The sequence below is a fragment of the Oryzias melastigma genome, linkage group LG23 (genome assembly GCF_002922805.2).
Source record: "Oryzias melastigma strain HK-1 linkage group LG23, ASM292280v2, whole genome shotgun sequence".
NCBI classification, from domain to species: Eukaryota; Metazoa; Chordata; class Actinopteri; order Beloniformes; family Adrianichthyidae; genus Oryzias; species Oryzias melastigma.
In genome coordinates this window covers 18,486,144-18,508,389 of record NC_050534.1, presented here as the reverse complement: position 1 = coordinate 18,508,389, position 22,246 = coordinate 18,486,144, and the positions used below count along the sequence as shown (strand labels likewise).

Genomic DNA, 22,246 nt, shown 5'->3' with positions numbered 1-22,246 from the left:
GCAGGGTGTCAAACTCAATCGCACAAGGGGCCAAAATCCAACAAACCTTAGGTGTAATTACAAATTTCTTCAACGGTATTTAAAACAATGCTTTCTGTTAATCACAGTCTTATTTTAACAACCCCACCCTCAGTTTATGCATTCTTAAAGCAGCTGCTCCGACACTAATTTGAAACCCCCAAGCTACAAAAAAATAAACCAAAAAAATCACGTTTTAGTGAAGTTTCTCTGCACAGAAAAGAGCCAGTAAGGTAACAGAACAGCCTTTAACTTCAAAAGCAAAAAAATGTCATCTAACAAACAAAATCTGCATTTTTTTTTACTTGCTCTACATAATATGTTACAATCTTTTCTAGTTGCAATTATGTTTACTATTTTATTTCGGAAAATTTCCAATTTTGTGACAAATTTATACTTTTTGTATACTTTTCAGCATCTTAGAAGTCAGTTGGCGTCCATTTTTGTAGCTACCAGTTCAAGTTTAAGGGCTTCTACAGTAACATCTACAGTACTAAAGGTAGTTTAAGACTTTGGACAAATGTCAAATATTAATATTGTCAAATTTCTCATTTAGCATTTTTTTTAAAATGAACAAAATTAAATTATTTTTTCACAAATCTTCTAATTTTGAATCTAGTTTTTATACTGTTTTCAGCCATTCATACATAAAAACAGATCTTTTTCTAAAGCTCACACTGTGCTTTTCACATAAGCTTTTAGGCTCCACAGCATTAATGAAATCGTCCAGTAACTGCAGAGGTCAGATGAATGTCATGATTTGTTACAGTGAAGGAGAGAGGTTTTCATTCTGTACTTTTCTGCGTGTATTACTGTAGTAATAATATGTTTCTCCTCTTTTTTAATTAAGCATGTTTTGGTGTTAAAGTGGGTCAGCTGACTGTGTAGGATGCTAGAGAGGCTAAGAGTGACAGAGTCACTGACTCATACATTGTTTTCAGCCAAAGCCGACTGCTGATGCAGTTTAAAACACACTGTTCCCTCTGAAACAAATGTTTATGAAGCGTTGTTTTCAGCTGTTAGACAAAGAGAGAGTTACAATCCATAAAAGGAGATTTATTATTCTTATTTTGAAGATTTTAAAACACCAATAATGTTGTTTTTGTATTTAAGCAAACGTGTTAAAGACCCACTCACATCAAGTTTGATCTATTTTAAGTGTTCCCATGTGTTTCTTTAATTATCTTTAGGCCATTTTTAACCTAAATCAAAAAAGTATGTCGATTTCTAGGACATAGTTTCTGCAGAGCGGCAAGAGTTAATTAGGAATTCAACTCTGAGTTGTTTACGCTTTCTCCCACTAGCTTACAGCCCCTGAAGCTACGTACACACCGGCCGTTTGAATGCTTTTATAGCCCACAATGTTCACACTGGACAAGCAGGGAGGGGCTTCTTCTTCCTTTTCTTTTTATACCGTGCATTAGCGCATGTCCGCCACCTACAGTTGGAAGAGACCTTGTCCAGAATGTCTAAGTGGTGTGAATCTTACAAATTTTCCTTTCACTGCTCTATTCTGATAAATAAAGACTCGGACACGATTAGCTCCCAAAAATTCAAGTATAAACATTCACGACGTTCTTTATGAATATAGTAGAGTGTAGTAATAATATAATTCAGGAGCGATATATTTATTGCTCTGAAATGCAGAATAATGTTGGATTTCAAGTTTATAAACTAAAAATACGTGAAATAAGCAGCGCTACTGTCAGTGGAAGTAAACAAATCTAAAGTAAAGTAAAGTAAATTATCAAGTGTTTTTTTGTAGTTGGAAAAAAATTAGACTGAAGTTCCATTTACGGTCCATTTGCTTTAACACCAGAATTTAAGCTCCAGCATTTGCATTCTTTTGATTATGGTAACTCTTCAACGGTTGACCCAATTAACGTAACCCCAGCAGATTGTGCAGCGGAGAAAAACTGCACAGTAGTTAAGAGATTACGTAATCGCAGCGAATCAGCAGATAAGAAACAACGTTTCATAACGGCTTTGCACCGATATGCAATGCTTTAAAACGTGGGCGCCCAAAGTGAGGCCCGGGGGCCAAATTTGGCACGCCAAAGGCTATCTTTTGGCCCGTTAAGTCGTGGCTAAGGAAGCTGCGGAGTGTTTAGTTAAAACCCATTACCCATTGATTCTCTATGGTGTTCCAAAACTCTACATCTTTAATGTTCTTTCAGCCTCCAGGTGGCGCTGTTACCACTTTATTTGCCTGATGCTATAATTGAAACCACTCTCAAGTGAGTACACCCTGGGCTTTTATTTTGTGTTAGAAATTCCCAAGAGCCTCCATGGTCACTTCCGATGGTTTTAGCAGCCTTTTTCAGCTAGCAAAGATGGAGCGACAACGGCTAACGGATAAAGTCAACAGAGCAGCTCCACGTCTCTCATTAGGATCTCAGTTTGCTGTTATCTGTCTCTTGCTTTTCTATTAAAGTTGACTAGTGAGGCCTTACTGTTAAAGGTTTCAAAGATATTTATTTACTTTTTATTCTTACTAATGTGTGTTAGCTTAATGTATAAAAAATCTAAATAAATACATAAAATAATATTCTTTATTTTCTCTTTTTATTTCATGAAATGCAAAAAAATATTGTATTTGTCCCGTGAACTGGGAACTGGGAAATTAATTTTCTTAATTTATGTCCTCCATCTTTAGAGTGGGTCTTTAAAGACCCACAATAAACTAGAAAATATGTATTTCTTCTTATTTTTTTATATCTGAGTTATTTCAAGTTAAAACCTTTCGATCTAAATCGGAATATGAGTGTTGAAGACTGAGACTGGAGGCCGATATAACAGACACGCTGAATGGGCAGTAATCTGGTCGTTTATTGTATTTCCCTCGCCCTGCTTCTACCTCGTTGAAGTACTTTGAGTTTTTCATCTCCCACCTGCCGGCTTCACTCCACCACTCTCTGCCCTTAAGCTGCAGGAGATCTTGCCCGCTTCCTGTCCTCATGTTGACTAAAACAGGATAAAGGTGCTTTTCATCAATGACGGCTCACTTTTCTTTTATGCCCCCAGACCTTCTAAATGTAATAAACCTCCCCAGTGGTGAAAATTACGACTCATTCGGTTGGACTTGAGGCTGAAAACGAATCACCCTGCAGGACAGTTGGAAACTTTCTGTTCTGCACTTCTTGCAGATTTGAACAGAATGAATTTCCGTTCTGCTGCGTATCTCCACAGCTTCACATCGTCTTGACAGGAGCGTCTCCCTGGAGACTCCTCCAAAACGCTGCCTTGCACAGCAGCCATGGAAGTTCATTTGGCACGGAGGCTCCCAGGCATGAGCTGGCCTACTTTACAGCCCAGCCCGCCCAACCGACGGGCTGAACTTCCGTCTTTCAAGCTGCCGTATCCTCAGCCTCCGGATGATGACGGCAGGCTCCAGTGGAGGCTCCAATGGGCCCTAATGGTGCACTCAGAGGATGTCATGACCCCATCTGTGCCTCTCTGCTGCACACGTGGTCACAGCGGGACGCAGTGGTCATCCAGTACATACGGATGGATGTGTCTTCATCTAGACTTACATAATCACAGAATTACCACATCCTAATTCACACATGCTGAAGAGAGAAAACAAGAGTCCATGCAAGAACATAAATGTGTAAAAACAGACTTTTTCTGTAGATTCTCTGTCGATGCATCAAAGGATACAACCTTTGGTGCCGTGACTTTCTCATCACTCTGATTTCTGCCTTTTGATTTCTGCTGACATCCAGCAGAATGGCAGAATTTGAAATTCCAAACTCAACTTAGATCAGATAATTAAATACCGGAGTTTAATTGTTGCTCAGAAACTTCGATTCACAGAGTTATCCGAAGCATCTACAGCTAGGGATGGTACCGGTTGGTACTGGTACCATTGTAATTGGTAGTACAACACATTCTCGTCCTCAACTCGCCACATATTGGTGTTTGGTTAAAGACCCCTCCATGTCTCTTTTGAGTGTCCCCAACGTGTCGTTTTTTGACGTACTGGCTGTTCATTAAACAAAGATCTGTAACCCTTGGAATGTGGTATCGGAGGTGGACCGGTCATCGGGACATGTTCAGCACCCAAACTTGGCACCAGTACCTTAAAGCCGTAGCGTACTACTCCTTACCAGATCAGACCGTACTGGAATGCGCAGTGGAAACGAGGCTTAACCCTAACTCGGCGCCAGATGTGGTACCAGGCCCGGTACCAGAGCCAAAAAGGAACCAGAAGCAGTATCGAGTGCAAACCAAGCCCGGTACCGACACAAACCAGTAGCGGGTTAGGATACCAGCATTAGGTTAGGATATTGGTACTGGGTTTAGAATACCGGTACTGGGTTAGGATATCAATACTGGGTTAGGATACCGGCACTGGGTTAGGATATTGGAACTGGGCTAGGATATCAGTACTGGATTAGGATATTGGAACTGGGTTAGGATACCGGAACTGGGTTAGGATATATATGTACTGTGTGAGGATATCGGTACTGGGTTAGGATATTGGAACTTGGCTAGGACATCAGTACTGGATTAGGATATTGGTACTGGGTTTAGAATACCGGTACGGGGTTAGGGTACTGGCACTGGGTTAGGATACCGGTACTGGGTTAGAATATTGGTACTGGATTAGGATATTGGTACTGGGTTAGGATATCAGAACTGGGTTAGGATACTGGTACTGGGTTAAGATATCAGAACTGGGTCAGGATACTGGTACTGGGTTAGGATACCGGAACTGGGTTAGGATATGTATGTACTGTGTGAGGATATCGGTACTGGGTTAGGATATTGGAACTGGGTTAGGATATGTATGTACTGTGTGAGGATATCAGTACTGGGTCAGGATACTGGTACTGGGTTAGGATACCGGAACTGGGTTAGGATATGTATGTACTGTGTGAGGATATCAGTACTGGGTTAGGATACCGGTACTGGGTTAGAATACCGGTACTGGGTTAGGATATCAATACTGGGTTAGGATATCAGTACTAGGTTAGGATATCAATACTGGGTTAGGATATCAATACTGGGTTAGGATATCAATACTGGGTTAGGATATCAATACTGGGTTAGGATACCGGTACTGGGTTAGAATACCGGTACTGGGTTAGGATATCAATACTGGGTTAGGATATCAATACTGGGTTAGGATATCAGTACTGGGTTAGGATATCAGTACTAGGTTAGGATATCAATACTGGGTTAGGATATCAATACTGGGTTAGGATATCAATACTGGGTTAGGATATCAGTACTAGGTTAGGATATCAGTACTGGGTGAGGATATTGGTACTAGGTTAGAAGGACAAACGTTTGGACCCCTTAGGATACCGGAGATGATACAGAGATGGAGAAAGAGCCTCTGACATCACACACAGAAAACACTTTATCTCTGGTTCCAACGAAATGAAGTTAATTCAGTCGCCATTTTTCCATTGTATGGGCTTCGCCATTTTGTGACCAAACGACGTTAGCAAGCAGTGATTGGTCTGAGTCGATCTGCGTCATTGTTTCTATGACAACCACACGCACTAATCAGAAGTGAGCATGTTGGAAAGCCACACCCCTTCCACCGAGAGCAGGCTCAGGAGAATCTGTCAATCAAACGCTTTGAATGTTTGAGGTGGGGCCAGCGGCCTCCACATGACCTTATTGAGGCATCGGATTGGTCAGTTTACAACTTGTGATTAAGAAAATATATTGTGAAAAAAAAACTAGGTTTAGCATAAAACATGTTAAGAAAAATACATCATACTTAAATGTTTTTGTAAAAACTGTCATATTTGTTCATTTTTGAAGCACCAGTTTGTGCACTATTTAGTCAGCGGAACCATTTCAAAGCTCCGGTTTTGCACCAGCACTCTTTAAAATCCAAACCATCCCCGTCTCCACAGCCGGTTGGTTTATCTACAGCCGAGCAGCATCCAGGTTTGATGCTGATGGCTGAGTGGGCGAGTGACAAAAACTCTGGTGTTCTTTGAAAAAAGCCTCACATGAGGCCATGTTGTACAATGAGGAAACACTCAGACTTGTTTATTTGCTGTTTAGGTTGAGACATATTTTTCTGTCTCACTGTCCATAAAAGCATTCTGTTTGCAAAATCGAAACGGAGCGAATGGAAGGAAAATAAACTCGGGGAGTGCTTGTGTGTCTCTCATGCCTCCTCATTACAAAGCTATTTTCTACAGTGGAGATAAGACGCAGCAACATACTCTGCTGCTTTACATTCTCTCAGCACAGCCTCTGCATTAATCCTTCCACAGGATGAATTTAAAACCCGATGTAGCCACATTTGAAAACTGCTTGTTAAAGACTTCACGGCAAACTGCATGGCTCTGTAATTCCCTGACTCCGTATGAGGCCCCGGCCTGGCGGAGGTTTGAGAACAGCAGCAGACCTGAACTAATCCTGAAACTGAACCAGAAAATATGTGACATTTAAGTCGAGGTAAAAGTAATTACAACTGCAGGAGTTTATTAGCAGCCACCGTAAACCAGCTTAGCGTGTTTGTGGGCGTGCGTGCTCTCCACCCCTCCCTAATTATGGATGCACAGCAGCATATGATAAAACTCATGAATGCCTCTAATAAAAATGATTGTCTGGCAGCATGAAGCTCAGATGACAGCAGAGAAGAAGTCACTTTGTTCAGATGCCATCAATTGATGGCATGGTAAACAGCTTCTTTAAGAGAAAGGGTCATTGTGTTGAATTGTCCTTTTCTTGGAGAGTCATTTCAGTGTTAACCCTTTAACTTCCTGCTCAACCAAACGGTGGGAAACACTTAGAAAACACGTTTTCAAAAATATGGATTGTGTGTATTAGTCTCCAAGGTACGGAGTCCCTAAAGAGAAATTGAAGGAAAAAAACAGGAGTAAGAATGGTTGTTTTTTTCCAAAAATTGAAATAATAAAAAAATAATAATTCTGGTTAGTAAATTTTGGAAAAAAAAGTTAACAAAGGGTGTGCACCAGTTACTAACCAGTCCTTTTTTTTTTTTTTTAGTAAAAATCAAAGTAGTTAAAAAAATAATAATAATAATCTAGATAGTAACTGCTGTGCACCAGATAGCAACTGGTGTGCAACAGTTAATGTTTGGTGTGCGTCAGTTACCAACCAGAATTTTTTTTAACTGTAAATATTAAACTGCTGGTTAGTAGCCAGAATTCTTTTTTTACTTCAATTTTTTTACGGAGCCCCTAAGTATTTTTAGATTTTTTTTTTTGTGAACTTCAAACTTTTGTTTTACTCCATTTTTTTTACTTTATTTTATTTATTTATTTATTTTTTTATGGAGCCCCCAAATATTTTTAGATTTTTTTTTTGTGAACTTCAATTTTTTGTTTTTTTACTCCATTTTTCTTTTTACTTTATTATTTTTTTTAACGGAGCCCCTAATTATTTTTTAGAAAAACACTTTTTATTTCATTTTTTAAATTTAATTTTTTACTTAAACTTTTTTTTACAGAGCCCCTAAATATTTTTCGAAAAAAAATATTTTTATTTATTTTTTTACTTTAATGTCCCATTAGGGGCTCCGTAACAAGGCAATAAGCAGCACCTACAGGTGGAACTACAAAAAGGAACTGTGTGAAAACACTGCAACAATGTCCGAGTGTTGTGGTGTCAGTAACAATAACCAAAACAGGAACCAGACAGGAGTCGAATAAATCCAGACTAAAACTGAAAAACTGAGACATAGACCACGATGTTTGTGAAAGCCCAAACACCAATCACCAAAAAGGAACACAAAATCTCAACAGTTTAGAGCAGAACAAGACATGACAAAACTCAGTTTGGTCTCACTTTTTGTCCATCTGCTTCGACGCTTGGATTCTCATTCCTACATTGTTTTTCAGTTCCATACATTTTATTTTTGATTTATTGGTAGAGTTCTGAAGTTTCTGTTGCCGACCGGATCTTTGCTTTCAGCTGCAGAACGCAGTCGCTCCACGACGCTTGTTGGAGTCAAAGCTTTGGGGGGAGAAGCGAGTCGTACATCAGAGACGGGCTTCCAGACAACATTCTGTTCCTTCTTCAATGGATATGGAAATGAAATTGGCAGCCACTCGCATACCTGTTCCCCATCTGCAGTGTCTAAAAGGATTACCGTGTTTACAGCTGGCTTTCACTGCCCAGGAGTGGAGAGATAAACCATTTTTAAGTCCAGGAAAAAAATATTGTTTAATGCAAAAATTGTCACAAAGCTTCAGTCTAATGAGTCAAATCCAGGTTATCCTCCCACACATTTTACAGACTTTCCTGAAGGGAAGAAGAAACGTCTCCCATGACTTGGATTCAAATCCGTGCCAGGAGTTCAGCTTTAAGAGGGTTATTAAGGTACGGGGAACATTAGAGGTGTCTCATGTTTTATAAATTGGGTTCAGAATAGAATTGCTCTGACAGCAAAGCCAAACGCAGTGACACAACAGTTACAAATGCTAAATGTGGAGGAAGTAAAAGATATAACGACACTCGGCATCATCTCTTCGTCTTCAGTTATTCCAATTATGAGACTGGGGTTTTGTGACATTGCAACAACCTCGCCTTCGTGCTGTCCAACATAATCCCTAACCACACCTCAGAGTAGTCCACCCCCATTAGACCGGCCCCAATTACTCCTCTCCATGAGCTGACTCATGAACATAGCGGAGATGCTTCACAAATTAGCTCTCTTTGCAACGGGGTTATTATATTTTGAGGCTTGCTGTCAATTTGGGCTTTTTCACTGCTGGACGTAATTATGTTGGAGACTCGTGGAAAAGCAGAACATAAATTAGAGACACGTAGAGCTTCTTCTGCAGGTACTGTCAGGAGGATTTCAGGAAAAAAGAAAGTCAATCTCACCTTTCAATTAGGTTGATGTGAAGCGGTGTATTCATCCAGGAACACTTAACGGGCTCACAAAGCTCGTTCACACTCTAGAGCCGACAGACACTTTTCACTTTAGCTCAGCGTAGCAGATTACAGGAGAAAACGTCAGAGGAGCAAACCTACATGAGGATGGAGAACAATGAAACTGAAAAGATGCCGGACTAAAGCACATACACGTGCAAGAAACCACAGGTTTTGTTTGATCCATTTAATAAGTGAAAATCATATTTTCTTTCAAATTTAAGACCAAAGATGCCGGTGAAGAGACAGACTAGAAAAATGATTTGGTCTGGAACGAGTCATGTGTTTGGTCTGTATTCAGACTGCCGTCAAACAAACTTTCAGGTTCCAAACCAAAACTTGTAAACAAAACTGCGTGACTTAAGATCTCTTCTGTCATTGGCCAGGAAATCTGAAGTCAGGGCGAAGCAACAAGAGAAAGAGTAATGGAAGTCCTTCGCTTTGCAATCTTCGGTTATGTTCCCCCTCTAACCCCTAAAAACTATATAGTACTCAAGGTAATTTGAACACAATGCTCACTACTTTTCTTTTGTTTTTCTAAAAAATGGATATGACATCATCGATTTCACAAATGAAAATCAAATAAAATTGAACATTTCACGGTTTATTTATAACTCTACTGTGTTCTGATGGTAAAAATGTGGATGTTTATTCAAATATTACACTTAAACCCGTTTTTTTGATCAAAATTTTTCGACCGCAATGCATTGTGGTCTATATCCGCTTATCTAACGACCATCGATGTACGCTAGTTTTTCGCACAGACTTATGGGAAATTTCGAATTAGTAGATTTGGACACACTAGAAAATGACGAATGCACTATGTAATGAGAAGGGGGATTCAAACACAACATTTGTCAGGATCATTCACTGATTCAAACTTTAGATTTCTCGGATCAGTTTGGAACGTCTGTATCAGCGTCTGGTTCAATACTTTTACTGCTACGGTACGGTGGAGGCACGCTGCAAGACGGTTACTGAGGAGAAGGTGTGATTATAAGTGACATAGATCATTGAGAAAACAGTGAGAATCGATGTGGATCACATTAAAAGTGGTTTTAATGAGCCTGCATTCATCCGATCACATTTCATTAAGATGTTGGGCCTCATCATTGTGATATTATGGCCTTGTTTTTACAATAGTTCTGTATTCAGGATGGCGTCACAGCACCGCATGCTATGCTTGATAACATGACAATCATTGCTTTCCTTTTGTCCTGTTTCTTCATTCCTACGTTGTTGTTTACACCACGTGACTGCTGGCTACAGTGGCCATTTTGGTCCGGTTGTTCCGCTCCAGGAGCAGAAAGCATTCAGACTGGAAAAACTCAGAGCAAACCGAAGCGCTGTCTGATTAGAAATGAACCCAGACCACCTCGAAAGATGGGTCAGAGAGCAGTTCCTGGCCCGGATCAGGTCTGAAACAGAAACTTAGTTCCGCATTATCGGGGGGAAACAAACTCTGGTTCACTTTAAACAAACCAAATGTGTCCAGTCTGAAAACGCCTTTTTATACAATTAACGTAATTCCAATGGATTATGACCTGGACAGGTCTGTGCCAATCAGGGGGGTGAGGTAACTCTAACACTGGAAATGTTGTCTGTGGCACCTATAAACATCCTCTTTGAAATATCAAAACTATTTCACTTTTTTCAGAAATAACTTAATTACAATGGATTCCGATAGTAAGAAAAGTGGCTCTGTGCCCGTCACAATCCTTAGATTTGTGTTAATTGTGTTAACTTTTCTTCTTTTGTTTCCTTTTTTAACATTTCATTTGGATTTCTGGAAATGTATTTTGTCTTCTCTTTTTCCAGAATCTGGAAAATATAGGCACTATGAGACACTGCTAATTGTATGATGACTTTGTCCATCATTTTAACGTAAAGTTATCTGCCTTGAAGCGATACTGAATCTGCTCCGTACTAATCATAAAAGTGTTATCAGTATGTGGACATTGAAGATGCAATAAACATCATCATCCAGTCAGAGATGTTCTTCATTATCCAGTTTGTTATTGTGTTTGATTGTTAACATTTCACCTTGATTTCTAGGAATTCTTTTTGTTTTCCAAAAAGTTTAATTTGTATTTTGTTCCATTTTTTAATTGTGTTTTGTTTTGGTTTTTAAAATGTAATGGGGTTTTTATTTTATTTTTTTATTAGCTTTTTTAATCTTTAAAAATGTTTTGCGATAAATTATTTGTTGATGTGATTTTAATTTCAGGGTCAATGTAAAAAAATAGTTATTCTAAGTATGTATTAGCTGAACGAAACAAGTTTCCTCAGTTTGGGCTTTGATTTTTTTAAAGGAGTTCCTGAATGTGACATTTTCATCTCAAGTTTGTCGTTTGCTTGGGTTTTGCCTAAAAAAAACAAAACAAAAAAAAGACTCAAGTGTTTACCAGGCTCTGGTTTCCAGAAGCAACCAAAGCACTGCAGGCTGATCTATAAAAACAAATGAGGCCATTGTCTGCAGAAAACCTCATGTTATCTTTACAGCAGATAATTAAACTGTGGGCTTAGAATATCTACAGACAACAGGGAAATCGCTTGACATAAGAGTTAATTTGGTTTCCATACAAACCAAACAAAAAACTGTGTTTTTATGAAGAATACAAGTAATTTTTACCCAAAAATCTTACATCTTATCTTCAGTTTCTATGCATTTAGCTCCTATAGAATCACATCAATTAGCCAGTAAGATTATTTCAATAGAATAACCATCATCAGTCAGAACTCGCTAGTCAGAAGCTAATTAACAGGATGTGTTGATGTAGTTGATGTGGAAACAGGAATGGAAGAATAAACTGGAATCACATGATCATTAGAGTCCCACACCGTCTATCTAAAGGCCGTGTCACATCCGCAACAGACAATATGTGCATAATGTCTGGAGGAAATTGGTCATAAGTGAATATGTGGAAAATTGGGAAAAGTCGTGGTCATTTACGAGAAATTTTCACAGATATATCTCAAATGAACCACATTAAAACTATGGAAGAAGTACAAATAAACCACACAAACAACATGTAAACCATTGAATTTCTTCACTTTACTTGATGGTATCGCTTTCAGAGCATTGGGAAGAAATCACATCATGTCCGCCGAGGGCCTTCATGATGCTTGTTTTTTATTAAAGGGTAACCAAACAGGGTAGTTGGAGGCTGACGCCATTCTCAGCACAGATTAGAAAAATGCAAAAAAAAGGGGGACGGAGCTTGTGGAGGCGGGACTAATGAGGCTGGACTCATAGAGGTGGGACTAGGACTAATGAAGGTGGGACTAGAAGAGGTGGGACTAAAAAAGGTGGGACTAGTAGAGGCGGGACTAATGAAGGCCAGACTAGAAGAGGCGGGACTAAAATAGGTGGGACTAGTAGAGGCGGGACTAATGAAGGCCAGACTAGAAGAGGCGGGACTAAAAGAGGTGGGACTAGTAGAGGCGGGACTAGAAGAGGTGGGACTAAAAGAGGTGGGACTAGTAGAGGCGGGACTAGAAGAGGTGGGACTAAAAGAGATGGTACTAGTAGAGGCGGGACTAATGAAGACCAGACTAGAAGAGGCGGGTCCAAAAGAGGTGGGACTAGTAGAGGCAGGACTAATGAAGGCCGTACTAGAAGAGGCGGGACTAAAAGAGGTGGGACTAGTAGAGGTGGGACTAATGAAGGCGGGACTAGGGGAGGTGGGACTAGTTGAGGCGGGACTAGTGAAGGCGACACTAATGGGGCGGAACTAGAAGAAGCGGGACTAATGAAGGCCGGACTAGAAGAGGCGGGACTAAAAGAGCTGGGACTAGTGGAGGCGAGACTAGTAGAGGCGGGACTAATTAAGGAGGGACTAGTGGAGGCCGGACTAGAGGAGGCGGGACTAGTGGAGGCGGGACTAATGGAGGCGGGACTAGAAGAGGCAGGACTAGTAGTGATGGGACTAATGAAGGCGGGACTAGTAGAGGCAGGACTAAAAGAGGTGGGACTAAAAGAGACGGGACTAGTGAAGGTGGAACTAGCAGAGGTGGACTGAGTGGCGAAGGTGTGGCTTAAATCTATGATTGACAGTCAGATTAGCTTCATGTAACCTACGGTGGGTCTTCAACATGGAGATGGTACCAGGCAAAGTGAGGCAAGTTTCTACACAGAACTTTCTGAGGAGGTTGAGGATTGGTCCAGAACCTTAACGTTTTGAGCTGGTGGCTCAAGATGCTGGTTTTGCTACGCCAGAAATTGGAGCTGCCGGCACAACTGAGGGTTTGCAGAGGGTTGTAAAATCCCGCTAGCATCGTAACTAATAAAGGCTAGCATGTTAAAAAAACAGTCCTGAGTGAAACATTCATTTCAAATCCATCACCAGAACAGAGTTCTGTGGATTCAATGCCCGTTACACTCAGCCTCTGTTCCCTAACTTCCAAGTTCACTGGAAAGTTGTGGATTTTTGACAACTGAAGGCAATTCAGCGACGAGCCATGCTAAAGCTAACACGATAACAACAGATCGTAACAGAATCAAAGATGGGCGGGGCTTTTATACTCTGCAGAGCATGATGAAACTTCTGGAACTTAACCAGTTAACCAATCCCAAAATTCAACTGTAATACCTGGATTCAACCTGTAGGGGGCAGCACACAGACGGGTTTTGACTATATTTTCAGGAATTAAACTAGTTTAATTTGTCAAAAAAAATTGGTTACAACCAACAGACAGTACTTTTAATCCCCATTTATAGAGGTCAAAAACCCAAATAAGTTGATTTAGTGTTTGGTTACCCTTTAAACAGTCATTCTGTTTCAGCTAATTCAACCTCCAGTGGGCCCCACCGGAAGAGAAGCAGAATAAATGTAAGGAAAAGTTTTTGAAAATCAAGTTTAAGGTTTAAAGTTAAGAGTTGGTCAAGAGGTGACCTTGGACGTATGTGTTTGATGTCTAAAAGATTTAAGATTTAAGAAGTTTATCACAAAGGGATTCCAACCTTTACTAGGCAAATGTGAGCTGTAAACTAATATTTATTCAAGTAAGTAAAATTTCTGATTGTATTTATTTCTGATAATAACCCGAAACTTGAACAAAAACCAATAAAAGCTGCAAAGAAATCACATTTTAATCTCTTTATTTCCTTTGTTGTTTTTCTAGGAGTAGAAACATTTCCACACATCTGATTATTGATGAACATGACTAAAAAGTGCAGTAATAAATAATCCTGCTATTGTCTTAAGCAGAGAGAACGCAGGTTTTCTGGGCATGTGTGATGAGAACAGCACAGATGAAGCTCCAGCTTGTCTACTTTTCAGCATTATTGTCCTCCATCTGTCCGGCAGTAAAACAGACGACTTTGTTCTTTTGTTTTGTCACTTTTCTGTCAAAACTCGGTAATCAGCGGCTTGTTGATGCTCTCGTTAGAGAACATGGGAGTCTGCAGGAAAGTGGAGAAAATTCAGATTTTTCTAAATCAGTGCCTTTTAGTTTTTTTTAATTCACTACATTTAAACTACTATATAGTTTGTAATTATTAGTAATCGTATCTATATAAATATATAAATATTTAATATAATTTCTCACTTAGTATTTTAAGTTGATTTTATTTTGAAATATTTTTCTGCTTCTCCAACTGATTAGCAAACAGGAATTATTTTAATTGTATAAAAGACCAACTTTTATGTATTGTTTTATTAGTAGACTTTTTATTATTTATTTCTTTGACCTATTCTCATTTTCGGGAGTTTGCACCTTAAATATATTTATACATAACTTTTTCCATTGTTATAACTGTATTTGATAGAATCTGAATTACATAAAATTGAAAGTTTATTTTATATATAATTTAAACCCATATAATATACGTATTGCATAACTTAAAATTGTCTTTTTTTTCTTACATATTAATAATGAAGTTTTATTTTGAAAAAAATGTTTTTTTTAACAAAAAACAGGAAACTGACGTTTTACGAGCAACAAGTTAGCAAAAAAATGTATTTTTTTTTTTATTAAAAAGTGAACTTTAGAAAAATTGTTTAGGGGATATATTTTTTGTTCTTTTCCAAACTTATTTTTTGTTAATATTTGAACTTTTTAATTTTTTTTAATATATATATTTAGAATTACATTTAGCGGAAGATGTAATGTACTTATTGAATATATGACAATTCTACAAATTTTCTTAAATTATTTTTATTTTAGGTTGATTGTATTTTGAAATTTGTTTATGTTTCTTCAGCTGATAAGCAAACAGGAAACAAGGGTATTTATTTTAATTGTATTATTTAAAAAAAACAACTTTTACGTTTTAGGTGTAGGTGAGTTACGTTCTGTTTTAGGGGGGAGGGGAGTATAATTCTTTACCTATTCTCATATTTGAGTACTTTATTTTGTTAATATTTGCACCTTCCATTTTTTTTATGTTTTTATTGTTATAACTGCATTTAATAGATTTTGAAAGACAAAATTGATTGTAGACTTTATATTTAATAAAATTAATAATTGTTACATACTATTTAAAGTTTTATTTTGAAATAAGTGTTTAACGAAAAAGCAGGAAAATTACATTTTTAGTTAATATGAGAAACAAATTAGCCAAAAATTGATTTGATCTTTATTTTTTTCCCTTTTGTTTGTAAAATGTAATTAAATGTGTTTATTTTGGGGCATTTAAAAACATAGAATGTGCTAAAAAGAGTACACACACTCTTTTTTTGAGTTCAGAATGAAAAGAAAATGAAATAAAAGAACAAGAGATAAACTTTGGGAAGCCAATCCATCTCCCAGCAGGGTAAATCTCTGTTATCTCACCTATCAGTCCTCTAACCTCCAGAATGAGCTTTCTAAACACATAAATACATCACAGCTGTGCTGCTCTGAAACATGGATAAAGCCGATCCTCTGCGAGGGGAACTCGTGGCGGGCCACTCCATCAGCCTCACTTTCCTCTCCCACAGGGATGCACAGATTTATGCGCCGGAGAAGACGTGGGAAACGATAGCGGCGGAGGAGCGGCCGCGGTGAAAGCGATCTGAGAAGAGGGTCCGGAAATGAAGTTATGATTGATGATTCCTGGACAATTTCACAGCCCTCGACTTCCAGCAGAGAGCAGGAACTGGTGAGTCCACTCCGCGCTGAACGGAAACTCCAAAGGAGAAGTCTGAATTTGTTTCACGGTGCATGAATGACTTCTGACTCACTGAAAATATATTCAAACATTTCCAGTTTCTGCAGTTCTTAGAACTACAGTCTTCTGTTTGTAATATTGTGTTCTCCAAAATGTTTCATTGCTCTGAAAGCAAAATCTGGAACATCACTAACAAATTGTCCCTAAAGTTAGAACATAAAGAAATTAACTTCAGCAAAAGAGTTATGGAGGGTTTATCGGTGATATGTCATATTTTAGTAGCAGGAAATGAAAAAAACAAATGGGAGAAAAACTGGGAAAAGTTTAGCTTCTCTTTTAGTAACAGGCTTACATTTTAGGCTAATTTAGAGTTTAGCTACTATTTTGGCACCATGCTAACGTTTTTGGCTAATTTATTACCTACTGAGGGTTTTATAGGCAAATCAAAGTTTAGCTTCTACGTTAGCAACAGGCTAACGTTTTTGGCTAATTTGCTATCTGAGGGTTTTATAGGCAAATCAAAGTTTAGCTTCTTTTTTAGCAACAGGCTAGCATTTTTGGCTAATTTGTTATCTACTGAGGTTTTTAGGCTAATTTAGAGTTTAGCTTCTATTTTGGGAGCATGCTAACGTTTTTAGCTAATTTGTTATCTACTGAGGTTTTTAGGCTAATCTAGAGTTTAGCTAGTATTTTAGCAGCATGCTAACATTTTTGGCTAATTTGTTATCTACTGGGGTTTTTAGGCTAATCTAGAGTTTAGCTAGTATTTTAGCAGCATGCTAACGTTTTTGGCTAATTTGTTATCTACTGGGGTTTTTGGACTAATTTAGAGTTTAGCTTCTATTTTGGGAGCATGCTAACGTTTTTAGCTAATTTGTTACCCACTGAGGGTTTTATAGGCAAATCAAAGTTTAGCTACTATTTTGGCAACAGGCTACTGTTTTTGGCTTATTTATCTATCGAGGGTTTAATAGTCAAATTCAAAGTTCAGTTTCTACTTTAGCAACTGGCTAACATTTTTGGCTAATTTGTTACCTACTGAGGTTTTATAGGCTAAATTAGAGCTCAGCTACTATTTTAGCAACAGGCTAACGTTTTTGGCTAATTTGTTACCTACTGAGGTTTTATAGGCTAAATTAGAGCTCAGCTACTATTTTAGCAACAGGCTAACGTTTTTGTCTGACCTGACCGGTCAAACTGTTTTAATCCGTTAGTCTCCATTGTCTCAACCATTCATATGTATCATTCTTTCTATATGCCCTTGTCATTCCGTCGTGTCAAACTCCTAAAAATACACCAACTGAAGCCTGTAAAGTCTGAGATTTAGCTTTTTGATGTTTCCTGGGGTAAAACCATCATCAACATACACTGAATAGTAACTTTTTAGTGTTAAAACGTATGAATTTCGGTTCTTCTTACTGACACAGAACCAATTTCTGTGGTACAAGGTGCTTAAATATCTATCTAAATGTTTTAGTACAACTTTGGTGAACTAGGAAGCTGCAGGGGTTTGTGGGTACTGTAGTCACAAGCCTTGTGAAGGGATTCGTATTCTGCTTCAACATAATGAACTGAAGAAGTGTTTTGTATTCGATGAGTTACAACTCAACAAGGTTAAGAGTTATTGTCAATAAAGTTTTACTTAAAGCAGATAATAAAAACAAGTTATCTATGAAACTCTTCTAACCAATTGTCTGTTTAAAAGTCCCTCAAAGCATTCTGGGTAGTGAAGTTCTATCATGTTATCTGATCATTTGGTTTTCCTTAATGTGCACTATGATCCGATGCTCCTTATCTTCTGAAAAATATGCTGTAATTCTTTTTTTTTTTCGAGAGTTAAGGACAAAATTTGAGTCAATTTTTTAACCAGCTGAACCCCTTCAGGGTCGCAGGGTTGTTGGAGCCTATCCTAGTAACTGTTGGGCGAAGGCGGAGAACATTGTGGACAAGTCGCCAGTTTGTCTCAGGGCCGCACACTCACATGCACACCAAGGGGACAATTAAAAACGATAACGAGCCCGTTTTTGGACTGGGATGGAAAGCCCGGAAACTAACAGGGAGAACATGCCTGGGTTTGAACCAGGGTGCTAACCACTACACCACCGTGTACTCACCAATATTCAACACTACTGTCCAAAAGAAGGTTTAACCCCTGAAATTGTTCCGTCTCAATGAAAAAGAAAAACTTTGGCTCGGATATCTTTTATACTTCTGTTCTAGAGACTCATTCCTCTAAATGTTGAAACATCTTTATTTTCTTCTTTACTTGTCAAATAAAAAAAGTCGATGACGGTGAGAACACATAATACCAGACCTAAAACGATACAAAAACAAATGAAGCCAAAAAACCAACAACTGCAGGGACTTTAGTGATGAGTCTGTCCACAGATGAGACTCCTTCCTTGTAGGTGTGAGAAATAGATGGGAAGCCTGAGGAGGATTACACTGGGAACGAGTGGAAGCAGAAACACACAGCTGCATTGTGTAGGTGTGCATTTGCATAGGTGAATGAGTCCTGGGATGAATAAACTCGGCAGAGCACACATCAACGTCTGCATTTGCTGCAGTTTTCTGTCGTTTTCTGTCCTGAAAGCATCGATTGTTGGTCCACAGAAACAGTTCGGACTCTCACCTGTAATTTTGTGACTGAAAACATTCCACATCCATTCATTCATGTACCTGCCAGCTTCTTTATCATCCCATCGCTCCATCTCAGCTCTGCCCACATTCAGCCTACAGATCTGATGTGATTGGAGGAACCAGAACCGCCTGAACGGATCTGCAGCATCTTTCTCTATTGCTTTGATTTCTCTAAATATACTTATGTTGTCACACGACCTGCTGAGAGTTCAACGCTATTTGGTCGTTGAAAGCATCTGCAGAGGAGGGCAAATGTCTCTAAATAAAAATGAAGTTATCATTTAAGATATTAAATTAAGAAATACATAGTCTCCAGTGGCTGTAAACACTCCAAAGTACACATTTTACTCTACAGTTGTAGTACTATAGTAAAGTTTACACTTTATGATAGTATCATTGACTGTATATGAGAACTGGACTGAGTAAGTGTTAAAGACATATAGAAAATTACTTAATCTTGGTTTCGACCAAAAAAAAATCAATTTAGTTGTTATTTTTTTGTGATACGGAAGCAAGTTAAACCAGGTCGAATTTTGACCAATCAGGGACTCAGATTTGACAGTTGGTCATGAAGGAGAAATTAATAATTGCTGTTTGTGGAACCATGCGACACCAAGTCTTTCATATATCAGAATAGAGCTGTGAAAAGAAAAAAAATGGAGCAAAATTTGCTCCGTTTCAACATTTTACACCAAGTAGAAAAAGAAAAAATAGAAGAAGCCCCTCCCTGCTTGTCCAGTGTGAACACCATGAGGTAAACGCGTGTTTTATCATTCGCCTTTAGCCCGTTCTTGAGTGCACATCAATTGCCCGGTGCACATGTAGCTTCTGTCATCGTTTCTATGGTAACCGCTCTTGCCAATCAGAAGGGAGCTTCCTGTAAGTCCACACCCCTATCTCCACACAAAATCTGTCAAACATTTTGAATGTTTGACGTAAAATCCCACAGAAAATTATTACAGAAACAAGGTCCATTTGTCACAGGAAACACAAAACAAATAAAAGAAAAAAATAAAGCATTCATGATAATACAAGGATGAAATCCAATAATCACATTGACATAAAATTACCAAGTGTCATAAATCTGAAAAACTGAAACAATTAGTGACTTGAAGACTTAAACGTTTAAAAGAATCGACCATGCCAAAACTTCTGAATGGAGGACTGGTATCTGAAAGTACCTTACGATGGTGAGAGTTAAAATGATTTTAGTTACTTGAAGCGTTCAGACAATAAATAAGACCACAGATAAAACGTCTCAACAAAGCTCGGAGAGTACTAACTCTTCCACCAACAAACAAACTGCTTGTGCTGCACCACCTTGGCTGTTTTAATAACATTTTAGGGCATCATTATAGGCAGCCTGCAGTCTTCTCATGCTGGATGGCCTGTAGTTGGTCCACAGGTGGGCAGTATACGATGGATCGTCAGAACATGAATAAAACCTGCATTCAAGCATGTTTGCCCAAACATGTAAATACACTGTTGTCTGTGGATATAATCCTCATCTTTAAATTTATCATTGATATTCCCCAATGCATTTTACCTTGTGACAGACATCAAGCTCAGAATCAGAGTTTAATACTTTTTGAGGCATCTGATTGGTCAGTTTATAACTTGACCAACTTGCACTACAGAAAAAAATAACGATTATCAAGAATATTCTTAAGAAAGAGCAAGAATAGTTATTCTGACTAATAGTAACAGATAGAAGTCTATAGGAGTTTGGCTTCTTGTAATCAGCAGATACTTCCTGTTTGGAATACTGGGGGTGTTGTGCAATTCTTGACTATGAAATTGCGCAAACTGGGTTTACGATAAAAAATTTGCCTAATGGAAAAATTACAATTTAAAAAGAAACTTGGATTTTTTGTTGAAAAATTAGGTTTTTGAGGTGTATCAGAATTGACATATTTCACAAAACTGCAACAGAAACTATTCTTTTTTAATTTTTTTTATTAAATGAGTCACGTGACCAACAACTGGATACCACAAGAGGTCCCGCAGCATCATACGACTCGTCAAAAGTTGTTTGTGTCATGTGGAATTGTTGGATCCACTTTGTAAAATCACCAACCACCATTTCCCAAAATCTTGCTGCTCCATGGATAAATAAGACGCCGACGTCTCCTTTGATAGATGATGATGAGCTTAGCGCGTGAGTTTGTGTTTATTTGGATAATTATGATTTAATTAATTTAATTCTGAAATGCTGTTTTTTTTCAAAATTTTTAGAATTTTTATTAAATTGCGCACATGTACAATGGAGACACAGCCACATTCAATATCTACATTTATTGACATCAAGAAGAAAAAAATAGATGCACTAAATGTATCTGATGGGGGCGTACCACTTTAAAAACTTCAAAGGAACATGGCTTAAAGTGAAAAAAGCTCTGGTCTGATCTGGATCTATGACATCACAATCACCTACAAATCTAACCCCAAGACTAAAACCTTTTTTCAGATTTAAGTTTCTTCAAATCAATTCCTGAAACATTCAGCTGCTCAAGCTGACTTTACATCCCGAGGTTCACTGCAGTGCGTCCAAGGGTTTCCTGAAGACTTCAAGTGTCCGTGAAGCGTTTTCCCACATCAGAGAAACACACAGAAGATCCAGTTGAGCTGCCAACTGTCAGAGCTTGATGAGTCTCTACTTGTCTCCAAACACCGGAGAAAAAAAAAGAAAAAAACTGGTTCAACCAGACAGAAAGCATGCCTGAGATAAATATAAAAGACACAATACTGACAATACAAGGAAAATCGTGATTTGTTTTTACGCAACCGAGAAGCTGCAAGAGCCGACTTGCATTAGAAAATACCAACTAAACGGTTGGCGGCGAGCACCAGATGTGTGTGGGAAAAATGCTTTGAAAACAGTTTAATTAATTGCTCAGTTTCACTTTTAACTTCCAAAAGCGCCATTCTGTTTGGGACTTCTGAGACTCTATCTGTTGACAGTCAGTTTACTCAGAGTGGATTACAAACATAAAGGCTGTTTTCAGCAGCTCATTTGCTCCATTCAGCCTTCAGCTTTCTTTGACGAGGGATTTAAAAAAGCTTCTCTAAAACACTGTAGGTGTTGGCTCGTCACTTGGCCCTTGACTGTCTCAAATAGGCCAAATATTATTCTTGGAGAATAATCTGGCATCAACTCTTGACAAAAAAAGGAAATTATGGGCCATTAGAAGCTATAAAGCTATAAAAATTGTTTCTTTTGTACACGGCAAACATCGCTTTTGTTTGGCATCACAAACTAGAACAATCAGAATTACTTTTCTGCGTTTTTGAGGAAAGATGGCCTGTTGGAACCCGGTCCCCCAGCCCCTTTCTGAGCTGGACGCCCCAAGTCAAGCAGAACAGCGGTGCCATGAAGTGCACCAGCCCCCCAAGACCAGAACGCAGAGCCAGGATCTACCCCAACCCAAGCACCAAGGATCCCAATGGGAACCCAGTTCATCCGACCCCACCAGAAGACCCCTACCAACCACCAAGCACCACGCTCCCTCCCAGGAGACCCCACCCCAACCCCGATTACCCCTGGCAAAGCCGACAGGAGGTGACTTTAGGCGCTCCAACCCCACCCCTGAACCCAGAGCCAAAAGGGGCCTAGCCCCCGGC

General features: G+C 38.7%; 2 protein-coding genes across 3 annotated transcripts in view; one reads left to right on the top strand and one right to left on the bottom strand.

Annotated features, from left to right (window-relative positions):
• The window catches only part of LOC112153201 (ankyrin repeat and BTB/POZ domain-containing protein BTBD11-A), a 222,565-nt gene that overhangs the window by 181,404 nt on the left and 18,915 nt on the right, over positions 1-22,246 (bottom strand). The window lies entirely within an intron of this gene.
• Positions 15,836-22,246, top strand: part of LOC112153208 (cryptochrome-1) — a 48,350-nt gene continuing 41,939 nt past the window's right edge. The window contains exon 1 of the mRNA XM_024283233.2: positions 15,836-15,976. Coding sequence (XP_024139001.1) covers positions 15,924-15,976 — 53 coding nt within the window. The 5' untranslated portion in view covers positions 15,836-15,923. The remainder of the gene's footprint in view (positions 15,977-22,246) is intronic.